Source organism: Puma concolor, chromosome E3 (genome assembly GCF_028749965.1).
Source record: "Puma concolor isolate L17-30 chromosome E3, mPumCon1.1.hap2, whole genome shotgun sequence".
NCBI classification, from domain to species: domain Eukaryota; kingdom Metazoa; phylum Chordata; class Mammalia; order Carnivora; family Felidae; genus Puma; species Puma concolor.
The window spans coordinates 41717320-41733497 of NC_141682.1; the positions used below are offsets into that span (position 1 = coordinate 41717320).

The 16178-nt window shown below is 65.9% G+C and overlaps 2 protein-coding genes across 2 annotated transcripts in view; one reads left to right on the plus strand and one right to left on the minus strand.

The window, feature by feature from the left end:
* The window catches only part of CACNA1H (calcium voltage-gated channel subunit alpha1 H), a 61401-nt gene extending 57353 nt beyond the window's left edge, over positions 1-4048 (minus strand). The window contains exon 1 of the mRNA XM_086691673.1: positions 3730-4048. Coding sequence (XP_086547799.1) covers positions 3730-4028 — 299 coding nt within the window. The 5' untranslated portion in view covers positions 4029-4048. The remainder of the gene's footprint in view (positions 1-3729) is intronic.
* The window catches only part of LOC147573235 (putative serine protease 29), a 280540-nt gene that overhangs the window by 103301 nt on the left and 161061 nt on the right, over positions 1-16178 (plus strand). The gene's annotated exons all lie outside the window — the stretch shown is intronic.

Below are 16178 nucleotides of genomic sequence, written 5' to 3' on the forward strand. Positions count from 1 at the left end.
CCACCACGATAACCCTGTCTCAGCTGGGGGAGGGCAGGGGTCTCTGCATCTGATCCCCTCCGCCCAGCCCGAGATGCTCGGCGTGAACGTATGCCCTCGGGACCTCCTTCTTCAGGAGCCGTGAGCTTCAGCCTCAGGGCCGCAGGGACCTGGCCTGCAGGCTGGTGACCCTGGGCCTGGGGCAGACACGCTACACCCCGGCCGGCCCAGAGGGGCGAGGCCCCCACACTGCGCACACCATTTCTGTTTCGTATCCCCTAATTCTACCCGGGCCAGGATGGCCTTCCCATCTGTCCCCCCAGGTGGGTTTAGTGCCTGCGCGAGAGCCCCTCCCGGCCTCTGGGAAGACGCCCGTTCCCCTGGAAGGGCCGGCCTAGGGACACCAAGTCCAGGGAAACAGACACACTGGTGCCAGACGAGGGCCCGAATCCAGGAACAGCGCGCTGGGATGACAAGGAGCTCGGAAGAGGCACCCCAGGCCTGCATCCCCAGAGCGCACGCAGGAAGCCCCTGCGTAAGACAAAGTGCTCAGGGGATCACAGCCACAAGCTCAGGAAGGTGCACCTGTCCTGTTCCCGTCAGGTTGGTGGGGACACAGCGGGCTGAGGGACGGAGGCGGGGGCTGCCCCGCGTCAACGCCCCAAGTGTCCTGGCCAGGACACCCACACCCACCATAAGCCCCAGGCGCGGGTGGCGGTTTAACAGCCTGAAGCACGGGGTTCGGCAGACACCTTCAAAACGCTGGACTTGACCGGCCTCACGCCCCTGCCAAACGCTGGGACCTGTGAGTCACACAGGGCTCACCCAGCTCTGCCCTCCAGCAGCCGTGTGACCTTGACGCGTCCCTCTGGCTTCTCCGAGCTCTGTGCTGAGGTGTGTTTGGCCCCCGGCCCCTGGGAAGCGGCTCCTGGAGGTGCACGCCACCCCTGAGCCCCCAAGTGCCTCCTCGACCACAGCCTACTCCCTCGACACCTTTGCCGGGCTGCAGCTGGCCTTCCCGGGGGGCCCCCTTCCCAACCGGTAAGCGTCCCCGGAGGCCCCGCCCGGCCTGGGTGCTGGGACCGCAGCAGCTGCGTCGCGCGTCGCAGGCACGGCGGAGTCAGGAACCCTGGGGGAGCCCGGGCAGAACATAACCCAGCCACGCGGGCTACAACACACAGATCCCACCCACCTCCCTCTATAAATAAACCTGTGTAGGAGAGACAGCACTTGCCCCAAAAGTTCCAGCACGGTTATATTTTCGAAACGCAAAGTAAATCGATGAGGGCACGGGCTGCCCCTGCAGGCTCCCTCACTCGGCGTCGGAGGCCCCCTCAAGGCAAAAGCAGACCAGGCGCGGTCGTTTGTGCCGGAGTCATCCACTTAGCGCTCCCAAAAGGTCGGGGGGCTTAAGGAAGACCCCTTCCTGCATTCCACTCGCTGACGGGATCCGGGCTCGGCCCGGGCTCCATGGACGTCAGCTGGGATTCTGCCAGCGTCTGGAAAGCGAGAAGCTGCTGCACGGAGTGTGGGTTCCCAGAGCAAACCCAATTACCCCGTTTCCCTTTGACTTTGTCCTCTGCAGCGTGAGAGGCTCCCCAGGATGGGGAGGGAAGCAGCCGGAGGCGGCGGAAGTGCCCCGTGGCTACAGGACGCCCCACTGTCCGGCCAGGGCCGGCCCTGCTGACCCAGGGAATCTCAAGTGCTCTGGGCAGCCGTGCTGAGGCCTCGCAGACCCTTGGAGAGAACCGAGCCCACCCTCCCCCCCCCCCCCCCCCCCCACCGTCCAAGCGCTCCAGCTTATTCTGAGTGCCCCCCAGGGCTGACGCATGCCCCCAAGACGCGGCCCTGTATCTGCTGGAGGTCAGCGGCCGTCCCCCTGAGACCAAAGGCCATGACGTGCCCACCCCGCGTGACACATGCAGAATTTGCACAGAGGTAAAATGATCCCAGGATCTGAGCCCCTGACCCCCCCCCCCCCACAGTTGCAGGAGACAGTGAGCTCCCCCGCTGACAAACCCTCCCCCTCCAGCGTGGTCACGGGGAGCACACACACAAGGACACTAACCCAGCCATGCCAGTCCCAGCCCCCACGGCCCTCTGGGCTGCAGCCCACCTGTGCACGCCTCCCCGCCGCACCTTCCCTGCGCCCAATAACACAAACAACCTTGTCAGACGCCCTCAGGGACACAGCCTGCCTTGAAGGCCCGGGACACCCAGCACCCCCGGGGTCAGCCTCCAGAGAACACCGCAGCCAGGCATGGGGGCTGTCAGAAGAGACAAAGTGCAGGCCTCGCAGACTCTTTCCCTAGCTGGTCTCTGCACGAGCTTGGAGAAGCCGGACTCCAGTCCTGTCCCAAACCAGGGCCTCGGGGCACAACCCGCCACCACACCCACCACTCCCGGCAAAGTGAGGTGACCCGGCCATCTCCAGGTCAGAGTCCCAGAGAGGAGGCCAGGCCGGCTGCTATGCAGGAAGACAAGCCTGATGTCTGGGGGGGGGGGGGGGGGGGGGGGTGCCCCCCGAAGGCCATCACGGGTGCAGGACACAGGCAGGCTCTGAAGCCTGCCGCCATGCCTGAGGCCGGCCCTGGACCATGATGACCTTCTTGACAACCAGAAGGTAAACTGGACTCAGCCGATGTTTAGATTTCGGAAAAGAGAAGCATGGGTTTTATTACTTTTCTTCGGTACAGATTCTTCTCTCACGTTTAATATTTACACAGTTAAACACACAAGGTAGAAAAAATATACACACACATTGCTCATTTTCACCTCGGTCTCGATTCTGACAGACAAAGTTTACAGGCTGGTCCCCACCTCCGTCAGCCTCCTGGCCTCGGCCCTGTCCCCCACTCCACGGACCCTGTCTGCCCAGTGTCTCCCTGTGGAAGGGCAGGAAGGCAGGGCGCCCACAGCCCGGCCACCTGGAAACCACTTCCCACCAGTAAGAGCCAACGTTCAGGATGGACAGGACCCCACTGAGACAGTCCCCAAAGGCCATCTGCTGGGGGACCACCAGACCAGCTATCTGCATCCCACAAGTGCCCCGGCCGACCCAACGCCAGTCTAGAACCTTCTCTGCCACTCTGGCCGAGAACAGAAAAGGGGCCCCTTCCCAGGGAAAGCACTAGAAGAAGGGACTCCACGGTGCAGAGCCAGCTGCGTCCCTGCCCCCCACCCCCAGCTGCGCATGACTTAAATCAGCCCCAGCACCGAGTTCAGCCTGGAGAGGCGAGTTCACAACCAACGTCACGGCATCTCTCCCTGGAAAAGGGCCGGCCACCGCGCACCGCCTCCGGCCCCACCGGTCGATCTCCCGCGACGCTCGGAGGCGCAAAGCACAGGCTGGCAACTTTGCTCCCCTTACTCTACTTCCTTCCGGCCTCCCCCTCCCCTTCCCCGGCAAGGGTCCCGCCTCTGACGGACATTCTGTCGGCCCCGGGGGCGGCCTTCCCCTCCTGGCCGCCACCCACGGGAGCCCTGGGAGTTCCGACTTCCCGCCCCGCCGACCCCTCTCCTCTCCAAGTCCGTGATGGCCTCGCCGCTTCTCTCCCACCCTCTCCCATCCCGGACGGACTCTGGACCGGGGACACTCCATTCGGGCACGCGGGGACGCCCCTGGTGCCCCCACTCCCGTGCCCTGCGCTGCCCGTGCGCCCAGCCCGCTCCGGCCTCGCAGGGGCCACACAGAGGAGGTCCCGCGCTCCGGACCCCACGCCTTGCAACCCGGCTGCCCTGGAAGGATATGGGTTACAAACCAGCCGGAGACACCAGCTGCGCGGCCGCGTGGTCTGCCCGAGGCAGAAGAAGACGGTGGCCGCCAGCGCCGGGTACGGGACGGGCTGCTCCTCGTCGGCGCCCAGCTCCGCGCCGCGCTCGGCCGCCGGGCTCTCGGGGGGCGACGCGCCGGCCCCGGACCCCGGCTCCGCCTCCCGCCCCGGCACCCCGGGGCTCGCCGGGGACGCCCCTGCCGCCACCGCCGAGCCCGCGGCCGGAGCGCCCAGGGGCACTCGGACCTCGTCGGCCGCCTGCGCGCCCTCGGTCATGGTGGCAACGGGCAGCACCTGCGGGGTGACAGGCGGTGACCGCGACCCGGGAACGACACCCCTCGCCCGCCTGGGGAACGGCGGAGCTGCGGGAACAGCCTCGGTCGCCGGCATGTCTTTGTCTTCCCTTATTAGAGACAAATGCGCCCCCCGCCCCCGCCCGCCCCCTCCCGCCCCCTCCCTCCGGCGAGGGCTGGGCCGCCCCTCCCCCATCGCCGGGGCGGGGGGCCCCAAGGGCGCCCTCGCCGGCTCCGCTAAGTTGAAGAGGGTCCCGCCGCGCAGTGGGGCGCGCGTCCCCCGCCGTGTCTCACCTCGCTCCGGCGGCCGGCGGCGTCCCCGCGGGCATCGCCCGGGCGGCGCGGTCACCGCGGACCCGGCACGGCGCTCGGCCCCGGCTGGAGCGCGCCGCCCCCGGCCCGCGCCCCCGGCCCCGGCCCGCCGGCTTCGGCTCCCGCTCCGGCTGGCCCGGCGGCGACGGCGGCGACCCCGGGGCGGAAGGGGACCGCTGGGCTGACGAGCCGGGGACGCGGGGCGCGGGGCCGGGGGGCGCGGGGCGGGGGCGCGGGGCGGCGAGCAAGCCCGGAGCGTGTCCGCGCGCGGCGCAGGAAACTTCGGAGTGAGCGGCGGAGGGCGGGGGCGGGGCCGGCGCGGGGGCGGGGCCGCAGGGGCGCCGAGAGGGAGGGGCCGCCCCCGCCCCCGCCCCGAGGCACGCGCGCGACCGACCCTCCCCCATCGCGGGGGGCACCCGCCCGTTCCCAGGGGCAGGAAGGGCGGGGCTGGACCCCTCCGCGCCCCCCACCCCCTTCTCCGGGCGCGCGGTGCGCCAGGGGGCGCGCGCGGAGAGGCTCGGCGGGGGGCGGGGAGCGGCGCCAACGTGCTCCCCGCCCCCCGCTGCGGGGGCGGCCCGAGCCGCGGAGGCGGGCTCTCCCTTCCCCCTCCCCCTCCCCGCCGCCGCGCACCGCCCCCTACACCCGGGCGAGGCGGGCCGGGGTCGCCGAGGGGGCGGGGCCGGGCGGACGTGGGCGGCCGCGGCCGTGACTGCGAGGCTGCGTGCCCCTCCCCCTCCGCGTGTGTGTTTTGGGTGTGACCGTGCCCGTGTGATGTGCCGCTGTGTTCGTGGGTGGGATTCTGGGTGCGCCCGCAGCCGCATCTCCCCCAGCACCCCCGCGCGCGCGCGCATACCTGAGGCAGTTTCTGTGAACTTGTCCCGTGCCCACCCCTCCTGGGTGGGACACGTGAGACCCTGCGGCCGGGGCCGGGCCCTCCTGCAGCCCCCAGTCTCACACACTGAGCACACGCAGAACAGGTCACTGAAGCTCCTGTGTTCCAGGGGTCCTTCCATAGAGGAGTCCTCGTGGGACCGTCGCTACCTCAGCGCCTGGACCAGACCAGGAAGGCAGGCCCCCACCAGGCACACAGGGAGACCTGCCCTCCGGGTGTCAGCGGAGGGGGTGGGGGCCGGGCGAGCTCCTGACTCCTCCCCACCCCAGTGCCCCGCCTGGAGTCAGAACCAGGACCACCGGTCACCACGGTCACCATGGGACTACTGCTCTGGGAGCACCTTCCCCACCCCCCACCCCCAGCCAGCCTCCTCGGAGGGGCGGCTCCCTCGCTCCTGCCAAGCCCCCCCGCCCCTCCACCCCCCACCCCAGTCAGCGTGCAGAGCCCCACCACCTCCGGACAAAGAGCAGGCAGCTGGCCGGTCCTCACATGCTGCTCCAGGAACCTTAGGCCTCACCGGCTGCTGGGGTGGCAGGGAGTGAAGGCCACCTGGGGACTCCCAGACCTGGCACGGCTGCCGCCCTGGGCTTCTCCACCTGCAGGGTGGGAAGGCGCTGTGCGGGGACTCGGGGAGGCCCTGGGGGCAGCTGCGTCCTGGGAAAGGCACTCTGTGGGGTGGACGAAGGTACGGGAAGGCGTACCCACAGTAGCTGCCGGGCAGGCCCCAGGCGGTGCCCTCTGCGCAGGCTGCTCGCCGCTGAGCGGCACCCCCTCTTGTATATATGAACTTTTCAGGAAAAGGAAAACATTTACTCTACTTTAATGCCGCTACTTAGCGGCCGAGGGCCACAACCAGTAATTAAGGTCCTCAGACAGCAATTAGGGTTCTGGCCACGAGGAAGAAGGCTCTGGAAGAGCCCAGGGGCCTAGACCTCAGCCCTGCAGGGAAGCTTGCAAGGATGGGACAGACACAGAAGCCGAAGCAGGTCCTTGGGCAAGGGTCCCTGGATCCCCTGTTTTCCACACTCCTTACAATTGAGGGGGAAGCTCCAGATGGGTTTCAGCTGAAGGCTCTTCGTGGTTTGCTGGACAAAAATTAGCGAGAGGTCAAATGGGTGCCGGGCCCTGGAAGGAACTGGGGACCCAGCGACAGGGACCAGTCCAGGCGCTGTTCTTGTTCCCCGAAGCTTCATTCCGGCAAGGAGGCAGCCAGTAACACATCCTTGGATGCAGGATGAAAACATTTACAAACTGTGTTAACTGCCATGGAGAGCTGAGAAAGATGGGGAGCAGGAGACATATTGAGAACAAGAAAGCAGCCAGAAGAGGAACAGAGGGTTATTCCCAGCAGGGCGAGCAGCCTGTGCAAAGGCCCTGTGGCACACAGGAGACGGCTGAGGAGTAGGAAAAACCAGAGAGAGCCTGGGGTACCTATGTGCTGGGCCAGCCTTGAGGTGGGGTGCTGGGGAAGGGGAGGGCAGGGCACAGTTTCCACGGGGTCCCTTGGCACAGGGAGAAAGCTGCATGTCATTCTGAACGAGACAGACTGTCACCCTTTTCTGTCACGCTCTGTCCTCTGGATGTCTGCAGAAAGGGCAGAGCCATGGATTTTTTAAAATAGACATTATTTTTTAAAGACAACATCTGTAACCTGACAAGGCCCATAGCCTTCAGAAACCCCGTGGCCCGTTGACAGACGGGCGGGGCCGTGCCGTCCCTCGAAGGGGCATTTTCTACCTCCTACTATCTTCCACTCCCATCTGACCGAGCTGAGGGCCTGCCAGAACCGTCCTCCCAAGGCTCTGCGTCCCCCGGGCTGGTGCTCACCGACGTCCGCGTTCCCGGCGTCCAGCGGGACTGCCCCCGGGAAGCCACGGGCTTGCACTGGGCCTCCCATCAGGCTCAAGGTAGCACAGCCGAGGCCGGCGGCCATCGGCGAGAGGGGGTCTGCCCCACGAGGGGGGAGCCTCGCCAGGGAGGGAAAATGACGCTGAAAACGCCGAGACGGTAATACGTTCGCGTTGCTGGAAAGGAATGTTCAGGAGACACGAGGCATAGGACGATTGGGAAATTGGCATGGAAATTGTTTAATTAAACTGTACAGAGCGTTCAGATGTATTGTCTTTTAAACCCTCCAGGCCTCTGGAAATTTGGTTCTGCTTTTTGCTATTTGCTCTGTTTTTTTAAGGGCAAAGCTGTTCCTGGACAAAGATCTGCCGTGTGCGCGTGGGGTGTGGGGGAAATGGCCCCTTAGCTCAGTGGGAGGAAAGTAGAAACAGGCTCCGCCCCCCTGGGAGAAGGCCTCAGCCCCTTGAGGTGTGTGGCTGTGGAACATTCCGCCTGCCTTGGGGGGCCCTCCGCTTTGACAGTCCGGGCTGCGGGGCAGGGGGCAGCGTGGCCGCCTCTGTCAGGACCCGGGGGGCAGCCTCCGGAGCTCAGGGGCCTGTCCGAAGCTGCCTCTGCAGTGCTCACCTTGCCATCTGCTGGCCCCCGTTTGCTTTGTGGGCCAGACCGTGGCTTCCCGTGGGGTTGGCCCGTGCCTGTCCCAGGTGGGTGGACAGGAAGGGCTTAGCCCATGCGAGATCGGTAAGAGCCACGGCCAGAAGCCAAGGCTTGGGGAGGTGAGACCTGGGTCACCCGGCAGGTGAGTGTGCCGGGCCGGGGTCCTCACAGTGCGGCCACTTGGTGGCTGTCGGGCACGAGTGGAGGTGAGCCCCACTGAGCCCTCTGGGGTGCTGAAGGGAGCTCAGGCCTCCAAGCAGGGGCCTGGGCCGGCAGGCGGCCGACCCACCTTGACCTTCGAGCCCCACGCCGAAAGCCAGGCCCACAGGTGCTCCCCTTACTGTGCGTGCGGCTGGGCCAGGCTCCACAGAGGGTGGCCTTCGGGACGGGCAGCCCGGGCCCCTGCCCAGCCAGGCGGCCTCCAGTGACAGGTGCTTCCCATGTTAAAATACAGGTCGTCGGGGTGCCTGGCGGGGGCTCAGTCCACTAAGTGTCCGACTCTTCATTTCGGCTCTGGTCACGATCCCAGGGTCACTCAGCGTGGAGCCTGCTTGGATTCTCTCTCTGGCTCTCTCTGCCCCTTCCCCGCTCATGTGCTCTCCTCCCTAAGAAAAAAAAAAAAAGAACAGGTTGCCCAGTTAACTTGGAATGGCAAAGAATGAATACTTTTTAGTACAAATATATCCCATGTAACGTATGGGACGTACTTGTACTAGAAACCGTGTTTATGTCTGAAATTCAAATGTAACTGGGTGTTCTATATTTTCTCTGGTGACCTTCCTGCCGGCAGCAGGAGGTGAGGTGTGACAGGGCTGGGAGGCAGACCGGGAGGACTGAGTCAGGCGCCTTCCGTGGGGCCCCAGGGTGCTCACCCCAGGAGTCCGTGCACTCGGAAATAGGCACCGGGGAAGGGGGTGCTGTGCTGGGGCGGGCGGGGGGCACCTGACTGGCACCAGCGAGCTGGCCCTCGCCTACCTGTTCACACGCTACAGGCTCAGACGGTTCGGTTCCAGCCCCAGGCCTGCCAGCTCAGGTCACCTGGGGTCGCTGTGGAGGGGGGGCTGGAGGCCGTGGGGTGTGGCTTCGGCCCCCGGTCTCCACAAGCAGGTCGCTCGGAAGTGTGGAACCTTCCAGACCTTCATTCTGTAGGTGCACAGCTGCAGAGGGGGCTTAGAGCCCAAGCAGGTGGGGCGGCTGCGAGGTGCCTGGCGCACAGCGTGCACGGAGGGGCGGGCGCCCACTGGAGCCCCAAGGTGCCCGTGCTCGATTTGGGGCACCCACCCGCCAAGCTGTGCGTGTGCACCACGGGGCCGGGGGCCCGGGGACTGGCTGGCAGTTGGCCTGGCGGGGGGGGGGGGTCCAGGGCCTCTCAGCATTTCGGATGTGGCCTCGAGTCTCAACTGGGAGCACTAAGGTTTCCATATTGGATGATGGAGTCTTAAATGGAGCTGAGCACAGAATCTGTCCGTTTTGTTACAGGTGGGTTGAAAGGTGGTGGAGGGTCTACACACGCTCACCATCACCACGTGTGGGGCTTACCCTTTCCCGTCCCTCTCCTCCTCCTGTCGCTGTTGTTCGAATACACGGAGCTCCAGGAGGGTGGAGAGACGGTGGGGGGCACGGCTGCTCCAGGCCCGAGTCTCGCTCCCGTCTGCGGGAGCCCTGCCCTGCCCAGGACGTGCTGTGGGCACAGCCCACCGAGGGGTTTGGAACGTCTCCCGAGCCCCCAAGGTCCCTGGGCCTGATAGAGGGGGACGGAGACCATGCACACGACGCAGCATCCCTCAGCCGCGAACAGGCGTGTGGCTCTGGCCGGCGACCTCGTGGGTGGACGTGGGAGAAGCACCTGGCTTGCAGTTCTGTCTACACCAAGCGTCCGGAACAGGCGCAGCCGCAGCGAGGTCGCCTCGGGCTGGAGGGAGGGGGATGGGGATGAGAGTCCTTGCAGTGATGGAAATGCTCTAGAATTGTTCTAGAATCGGACATCCTTGTGCATGTGCCGGAAACCGCCTGCGCGCTCTACACTCTAGGGGTGCAGCGCGGGGGGAGTGAGTCGGATCTCCGGAAGCCGCGGGGCTAGAGGGAGGCCCACGCTGATGGGCTGTCCTCAGCAACCTGACCCCCTTCGGGGGTGGCCTCCCGGCGCTTGCCCATCCCTTGGGATCATTGGCGGCCTAGGGCCTGGGGAGACCGCCCTGCGGCAGCATCTGACAGGGGTGGACTCGCGGGAAGGAGTCGGGGCGTCTCTTGGGTGGTTTGGGTGGGATCTCCTCGGAGGGCGCGTCCCAGCCTTGAATCCAGGGGTGCAGCCCCCTGGGTGTGCAGGGGAGCCAGGGGGAGTGCCCCCCAACAAGGTCGCACCCGAGGGGGAGGGGCGTGGGCCGACGTGGGGTGAGGAAATGGGAGGGGGGCAGGTCACTGGCCAGCGTGCTTCCCCAGAGGACTTTGATGGGGCCGTGGGAAAGCGGGACACCCGAGGCAGATGTCAGGCTTCTCTCCCACCCCCCGCCCCCATTTCCTCCTCCGGCCCCCCTGCGCGGCCGGCCCCCCTGCCTGCAAGGAGCCTGGGCCCGGCAGACTCACTCACAGGGTCCCCGCCAAAGTTCAGGCCTTGGAGTGAGACCCTCAGAGGTCAACACTGCCAGCCCCTCCTCCGCCTGGCAGGCACTGACTCCCGTATGGACGCCCCTCGAGAACCCAGGAGAGGCGACTCATACCCGCTGGGGACTGAGAACCCTGAAATGTGGTCTATATGCTGACCTCTTTCCCGGATTCACCCTCCCACCCCCGCGGGCCGAGCGCTCGGGGTTCATGGCCCGGCCAGCAGGAGCCCCTCAGACCAGCGTGACTCAGCCCCTCCGGGAGCTGCCACCAGCTGCCTGGGGACACGTGAAGGGTGAGCCCGCCTCGGGCAGGCCGGTGATGCACCAGCGCCCTGCGGCCGAGGTGGGCCAGCGGCTTCATTCAGCCGTCGGGTCACGGAGGGTGGGGATGCCGGGCTGCAGGGACTGTGGGGACCCTGCCAGGAGGCCAGGCCGCCTCTGATTCCTGTCTCCTTTCACGCATTCACCCCAGGGCACTTTTTTTTTTCTTTTTAATCTGTACAGTTAAATGGAGATTTGAGCAGCCCTTCCTGACACGGATAGGGAGCCCCGCTCTAGCTGCAGCGACAGGGACTGAGACAGCAGGTGAGGTGCCCACACACCAGGCCACCACGGGGGCCTGGCAGAGGCCGGGGCTCCGAAGGCATTCACATCCTTTACGGTAAAGCGTTCCTGCTTTGTTTAATGTTCCGTTGATTCCCCTCAACGCTGGCTTCCCCAGCACCCGCCCGCCGGGACGTGGCAGGCAGGGCTCGGTTCTAGACGGGGAGGGAGGCTGACGCACCACAGCCGCCAGCCCGCCCGGCTCCGGCTCGGGGGACGCCTGCCTCCCCCGGAGAGAATGTCAGATGGCCCCAGACCCCGCCTGGGAGAGCTGAGCTGTGGCGAGCGGCAGTCTGGCCCTGAGGGCCTTGAGGGAGATGAGGCGGGACACAGCCAACCTGTCCCTGAAGAAAACCGCGTCCTTGAAGCCAGACTGTGGGCAGGCCAGTAGCCAGAGGATTCCAGCTTCAAGTGGAGACTTCCAGAACCCTCCTGCTTCCTCGCCGGGACAGCACCAACTCCCGGCTAAGGCCTGGATGGTGTCCAGGCTCCTCTTCTTGCCACGTGCCTGGGGACGCCCTGGTGGGACTAGCCGGGGGGGCGGCATGGAGACAGCACGTGGAGGTGTAGGCCCAGCCTGGAGAGGCCTCCGGCAGGTGCGGCGGAGAGTAAGGGAGTGTTGGACTAGCGCCCCAGGGTGCCCGGTGCCCGCATGGACCCTGCATTCTCTGAGGCCACGGTGACATGGCAGACACCACACCAGCCCCCACCGTGGCCCTCAAAAGCTAATGTCACCGCCATGTGGTGGAAAGGGGCAGCCTTGCTTCTCAAGCCTCAGAAAGCGCCAGGCAGCGCCAGCCTTCCATGGGAGCCCACGGGAACCACAGCAAGGGCTGAGGTGCAGGACGCAGAGGTCCTGTTGCAAAGGCAGGCAGCCCAGAGACACAGCCCCAGAAAGTGCCCAACCTCCCGTCCCTGCCTGGGCACCTGCTTCTCGGCCAGTGGGAGAGATTGGTGCCCGGGGAGCAGGGAGGGGGCGTTCCCACACCACCAGTCCCTGCTGTTGCCCCGTTGTCCCTCCAGACGCGAGCCTGTATCACCGAGCCACCTCTCAGATCTGTCAGCAGCTGTCTGGGTGCTTAGAATAACCAGGAAGAACCCCCCGCCCCCCACCCAGAACCTGCTCTCAGCCTGGTCTCCACCGGGACCTGCCACCGGCCCCGGGGAGGACCCGCCTCGGCTCAGGGACAGGGCCTGCTGCGGGGCACACACTGGGGTCTGCTGGGGCCAGGCTGGATCGGGCCTGCGGGGACCCCCACCCCCCGGGTGAAAGGAGGGCACGAGGCGGCAGAGTGGGCCAGGCCACACGCAGCGTCCAGCTGGAGTCAGGAACCAGGTGCTCCAGGGAGGAGGTCCGGGGAGACCTCACGACGTAAAGAGAGGGTTCCCTGGCACCCGGAGCTGCCCCCAGGCTGGGGCTCGGGGAGGGGCAAGCATATGAGCACCTGAGCTGGAGCCAGAGGTAGCTGGGGCCAAGCCCAGGCTGAGGTTGGGGCTGGTGCCAGGAGCACAGACCCTCGGAGGGGCCTCCCCTTCCGTCGGAGAGGCCCTGGGGCAAGGCCGCCCCCCGTACCGGCTAGACCCTCGGGACGGGGCCCCTGGACAGTCCAGGAGGGCCAGTGTGGGGGCGGGGGGGGGTACATCCTCTCGGACGCTGATTCTGGCTCCTGACCCCTCCCTTGGCCGGAGAGCAGCTGCAGGAGGCACGGGTTTCTGTTCAGCAGATGCCGACGCTTTAATTTTCCTGGATTTATGGCCTCTTCTGTGGCTTCATTACTGAGATAAGGACAGAGCCCATCACTGTCAGGCTCCGCTGGGGATGTGCGGCCAGCCCCGCGGACGGACACTGATGCCGTTCGTTCCGGCACAGCAGGGCCGGGGCGGGCGGTCTCCCACCGGGGCCACGTGGCCCACCGGGGACCTGATCAAGGCATCAGTCATCACCCTCGATGGCGAAGGACCGAAGCTCCTCCCGGAAGACCAGGAACAAGACGAGGTTGGTCACTTCCACTCGACTTCGTCCTGGAGGCTCCGCCAGGCCCGTCAGGCACCAAGAGAGAAAAGGCTGAAAGTTTAGGGGCGCCTGGGGGCGCTCCATCGGTTGGGCATCCGACTTCGGCTCAGGTCATGATCTCGCGGTCCGTGAGTGAGTTAGAGCCCCGCGTCGGGCTCGGTGCTGACAGTTCGGAGCCTGGAGCCTCCTTCGGGTTCGGTGTCTCCCTCTCTCTCCGTCCTTCTCCCACTCGGGCTTGCTCTCTTTCTCTCTCTCAAAAATAAATAGATACATAGAAAAAACTGCTGAGAGTTTGGGAAGGAATAAGAAAAGCTGTTTTTACACGCAGGCGTCATGATGGTGTGGGGAATCTTGCGGACCCGACCGCACACCAGCGAGCCCCGGGATGGATGTTAGTGGGGGCGGGGCAGCACACAGCGTGTGTCTCTTCTCTCCTAAGGACGCCGTCGTTGGATTTAGGCCCCACCTGGAAAACGCAGGATGACTGCATCTCGAGATCACTCACTTACGTCTGGGACCCTGCTTCCAAATGAGGTCCCATCCACAGGTTGCAGGGGTCAGGACATGGCCACGTTCCTGGGGGGGCTACCACCTGGCCCATGTCACGGTCCCAGGGTCCCGAGGCCCCTGCCCGACGGGCGGTCCATCGCCTGACCGGCCTCCTGTGCCCACTCATCCCTGCAGACTTGGCCGTCCGCCTCCCTCGCAGAGCCCGGTCTGTGGCCCCGGGAAGGTGTCCCCGGGGAAAGCCTTCCTCTCACCAGCCGTCTTCTTCACTGCAACTTCCCTGCGGCTTTATTGAGCGGCTGCCGCGGCCGCCTGGCCGGGGACCTCCTCGCGCTGCTGGGACTGACACCTCCCTCTCTCTTACTTTTGCAGCGGCTGGAACACAGATTACGTTTCGGGTCCCGTTGGGTTGAAAATGCTTGTTCTGGGTCCCCGGAGCCCACGTGGGCTGCTGATGTGTGGAGCCGCGGCTTCCCCATCCCCGTGGTCTTCGGGGGGGCGTCGAGAGCCGGCCGAGGGCCCCGGACCAGGGCGGCGGGAACCCTCGGGTAGCAGGCTGGAGGCCCCAGGGCAGCAGCAGTGGGGAGAAAAGGTTCACCTGAAAATCCCCACCGATAGCGCCTGGAGATGCCGGTGAAGAGAATAGGGGGAGAGAGGATCCGGGGGCGGGGATGGGGGTGAGGGTCCAAACGCCACACACACAGGCCGGGAGACCGTCTGCGCTGGGAGCAGGGCCTCCCTGGCAGACGGTGAGACCGAGAGGCGAGTAGGTGCCACAGAGACCCTCCGCCCACCCCCACCCCCCAGCCTAGAACATTCGGATTCCTGCTCTCCAAGGACATTCGGAAGGAGAGCACACGGTTAGCAACAGGGCAGGCAGTAGCCGAGCCGTGGGTGAAGGGTGTGGAGGCTCAGAGTCGGAAACGCCGCAAATCCCCAACACATTCAAGCGCACGCCGCCTGGGGACGCCACGCAAAGAGGTGGTCGTGGGGACAGGTAGAGAGAGTCCCCCGGTTTGAGGTCTGGCAGGAGAGAGATCGCAGAGCCGGCATCAGCTGGGAGAGGCCGCGACGGGCGCCCGGCAGACAGGAAGCCGCTCAGACGAGCCCGGGCCGGGAGGGGGCCCGCGTCAGAACAGGGCAAAACCCTTATTCAAAGAAGATACAAAAGAAGATCTAAGTAAACCAGGCGCTCTGATCCGCGTGGACGGGAAGCCTCCACGTGGCGGACGCGGAGATGCTGCCGAAACTGCTCTATAAATTCACGTCCGCCTCCATGGAGCCTAACGGATGTCCAGTGAGTCGGACCAGCTGAGCCCACAACGTCTCGGATGGATGAGGGCTGGGGGCGGCCAAGCCCGTTCCCGGAAAGGACACAGGGCGGTCCCCTCGCCCGGACGCCAGGATTTCCCGTCGCGCCGAAGTCGTCAGAGCACCTACGCAGCCAAGCCCGAGAAGGAGGCTGGATGGGCCGCCAGCAGGAGGCCTCCGAGGGTGAGCGCTCGGGCCAGCAGGTGTCTGGCCGGAGCCGCCCGCGGCTGGCCCGCGTGGGCCGGGGTCACGTGTCCCAGAATTTGGTGAGCTGGTGGTAGAAGCAGCCGTGCACGAGCAGAGCCGTGCACGGACTGAGCGCTCCACCTCAGCCCAACGAGCATCACCCGTGCAGGGTGACAAACGGTGGGACGGAGGGCCGCGTGCCAGATTTAATGACCACACACCTGGGGCCGCGGGGCTGGGTCCAGATGGGTTCTGGGCACGGGCACGGGAAGAGTGCGGGGGTCGGGGGGGGGGGGGGTCGTCCCGGGAACGGCTGGCCGCGGGGGACCTACGAGGAAGACTGCTGCGCGTTTTATTGCATTTGCAAACTGTGTGCTCCGCGTTGTCTCGGCAGCGTTGGGAAGCCGTCGCGGCGGGTCCCTAGACAGACCTTTGTGAGTTGCCCGGTACCCTCACACGTGGAGCGCAAAAGGCCGCTCGCGGAGCGTGCACGCAGTGCGCCCGCGTCCGTGCGCGTGCGGCGTGCTGCGGGAGAGTTTCGTCTCCGAGGACGGTCCGGGGCGAACTCGGATATTCTCTGCGTCGTTGGTCCCGCTTGAAATAGCTCATCGTTTGAAAGTGGCTTCAAACAGAGGTGTCCTCCCTCGGTGGGGCGCCCCCACCCCCCGCCTGGCGGGAATGCTTCCACCCACGCCTGGCCTTGGCAAGGTCGCCTGGGCTCACGTGATGCCACGTGCCGGAGTTCAGGATAGAAGCTTGCTCCAAGTAGAATCGTTCTCCGCGTGCCCGGCCGTCCAGCCTCCCTGGGAGCTCGGGGAGCCCCAGGGAGGGCACCGGCCTGGCTGCCTCCCGCCCAGCCTCCAACAGGGGCTCTGAAGGGACCGTGGCCAGCTCAGCATCCCAGGGGTGAGGGCCCTCCCCCCCCCCCGCCGCCCCCGGGCTCCTCTGATGTCGGGAGGCAGAGTGCCAGCCCAGATACAGCACAGAATCGATCCAGTTGTAATTGGGACTTGGAAGACGTTTAATATTTAACTGGATTAAATATTTAAACAGGACAAGATGACAGGGAGCACGGCAGCCCCGGGAGACGGCAGCAGACGGGGTCTGCAGATGGGGGGCGGGTGGGGCGGGCCCCACCCTCCCGGGAAGGGAGTGCCTCAGACACCCAGGCCCCCCTTCCAGATATGGCAGCTGACAGGGGGT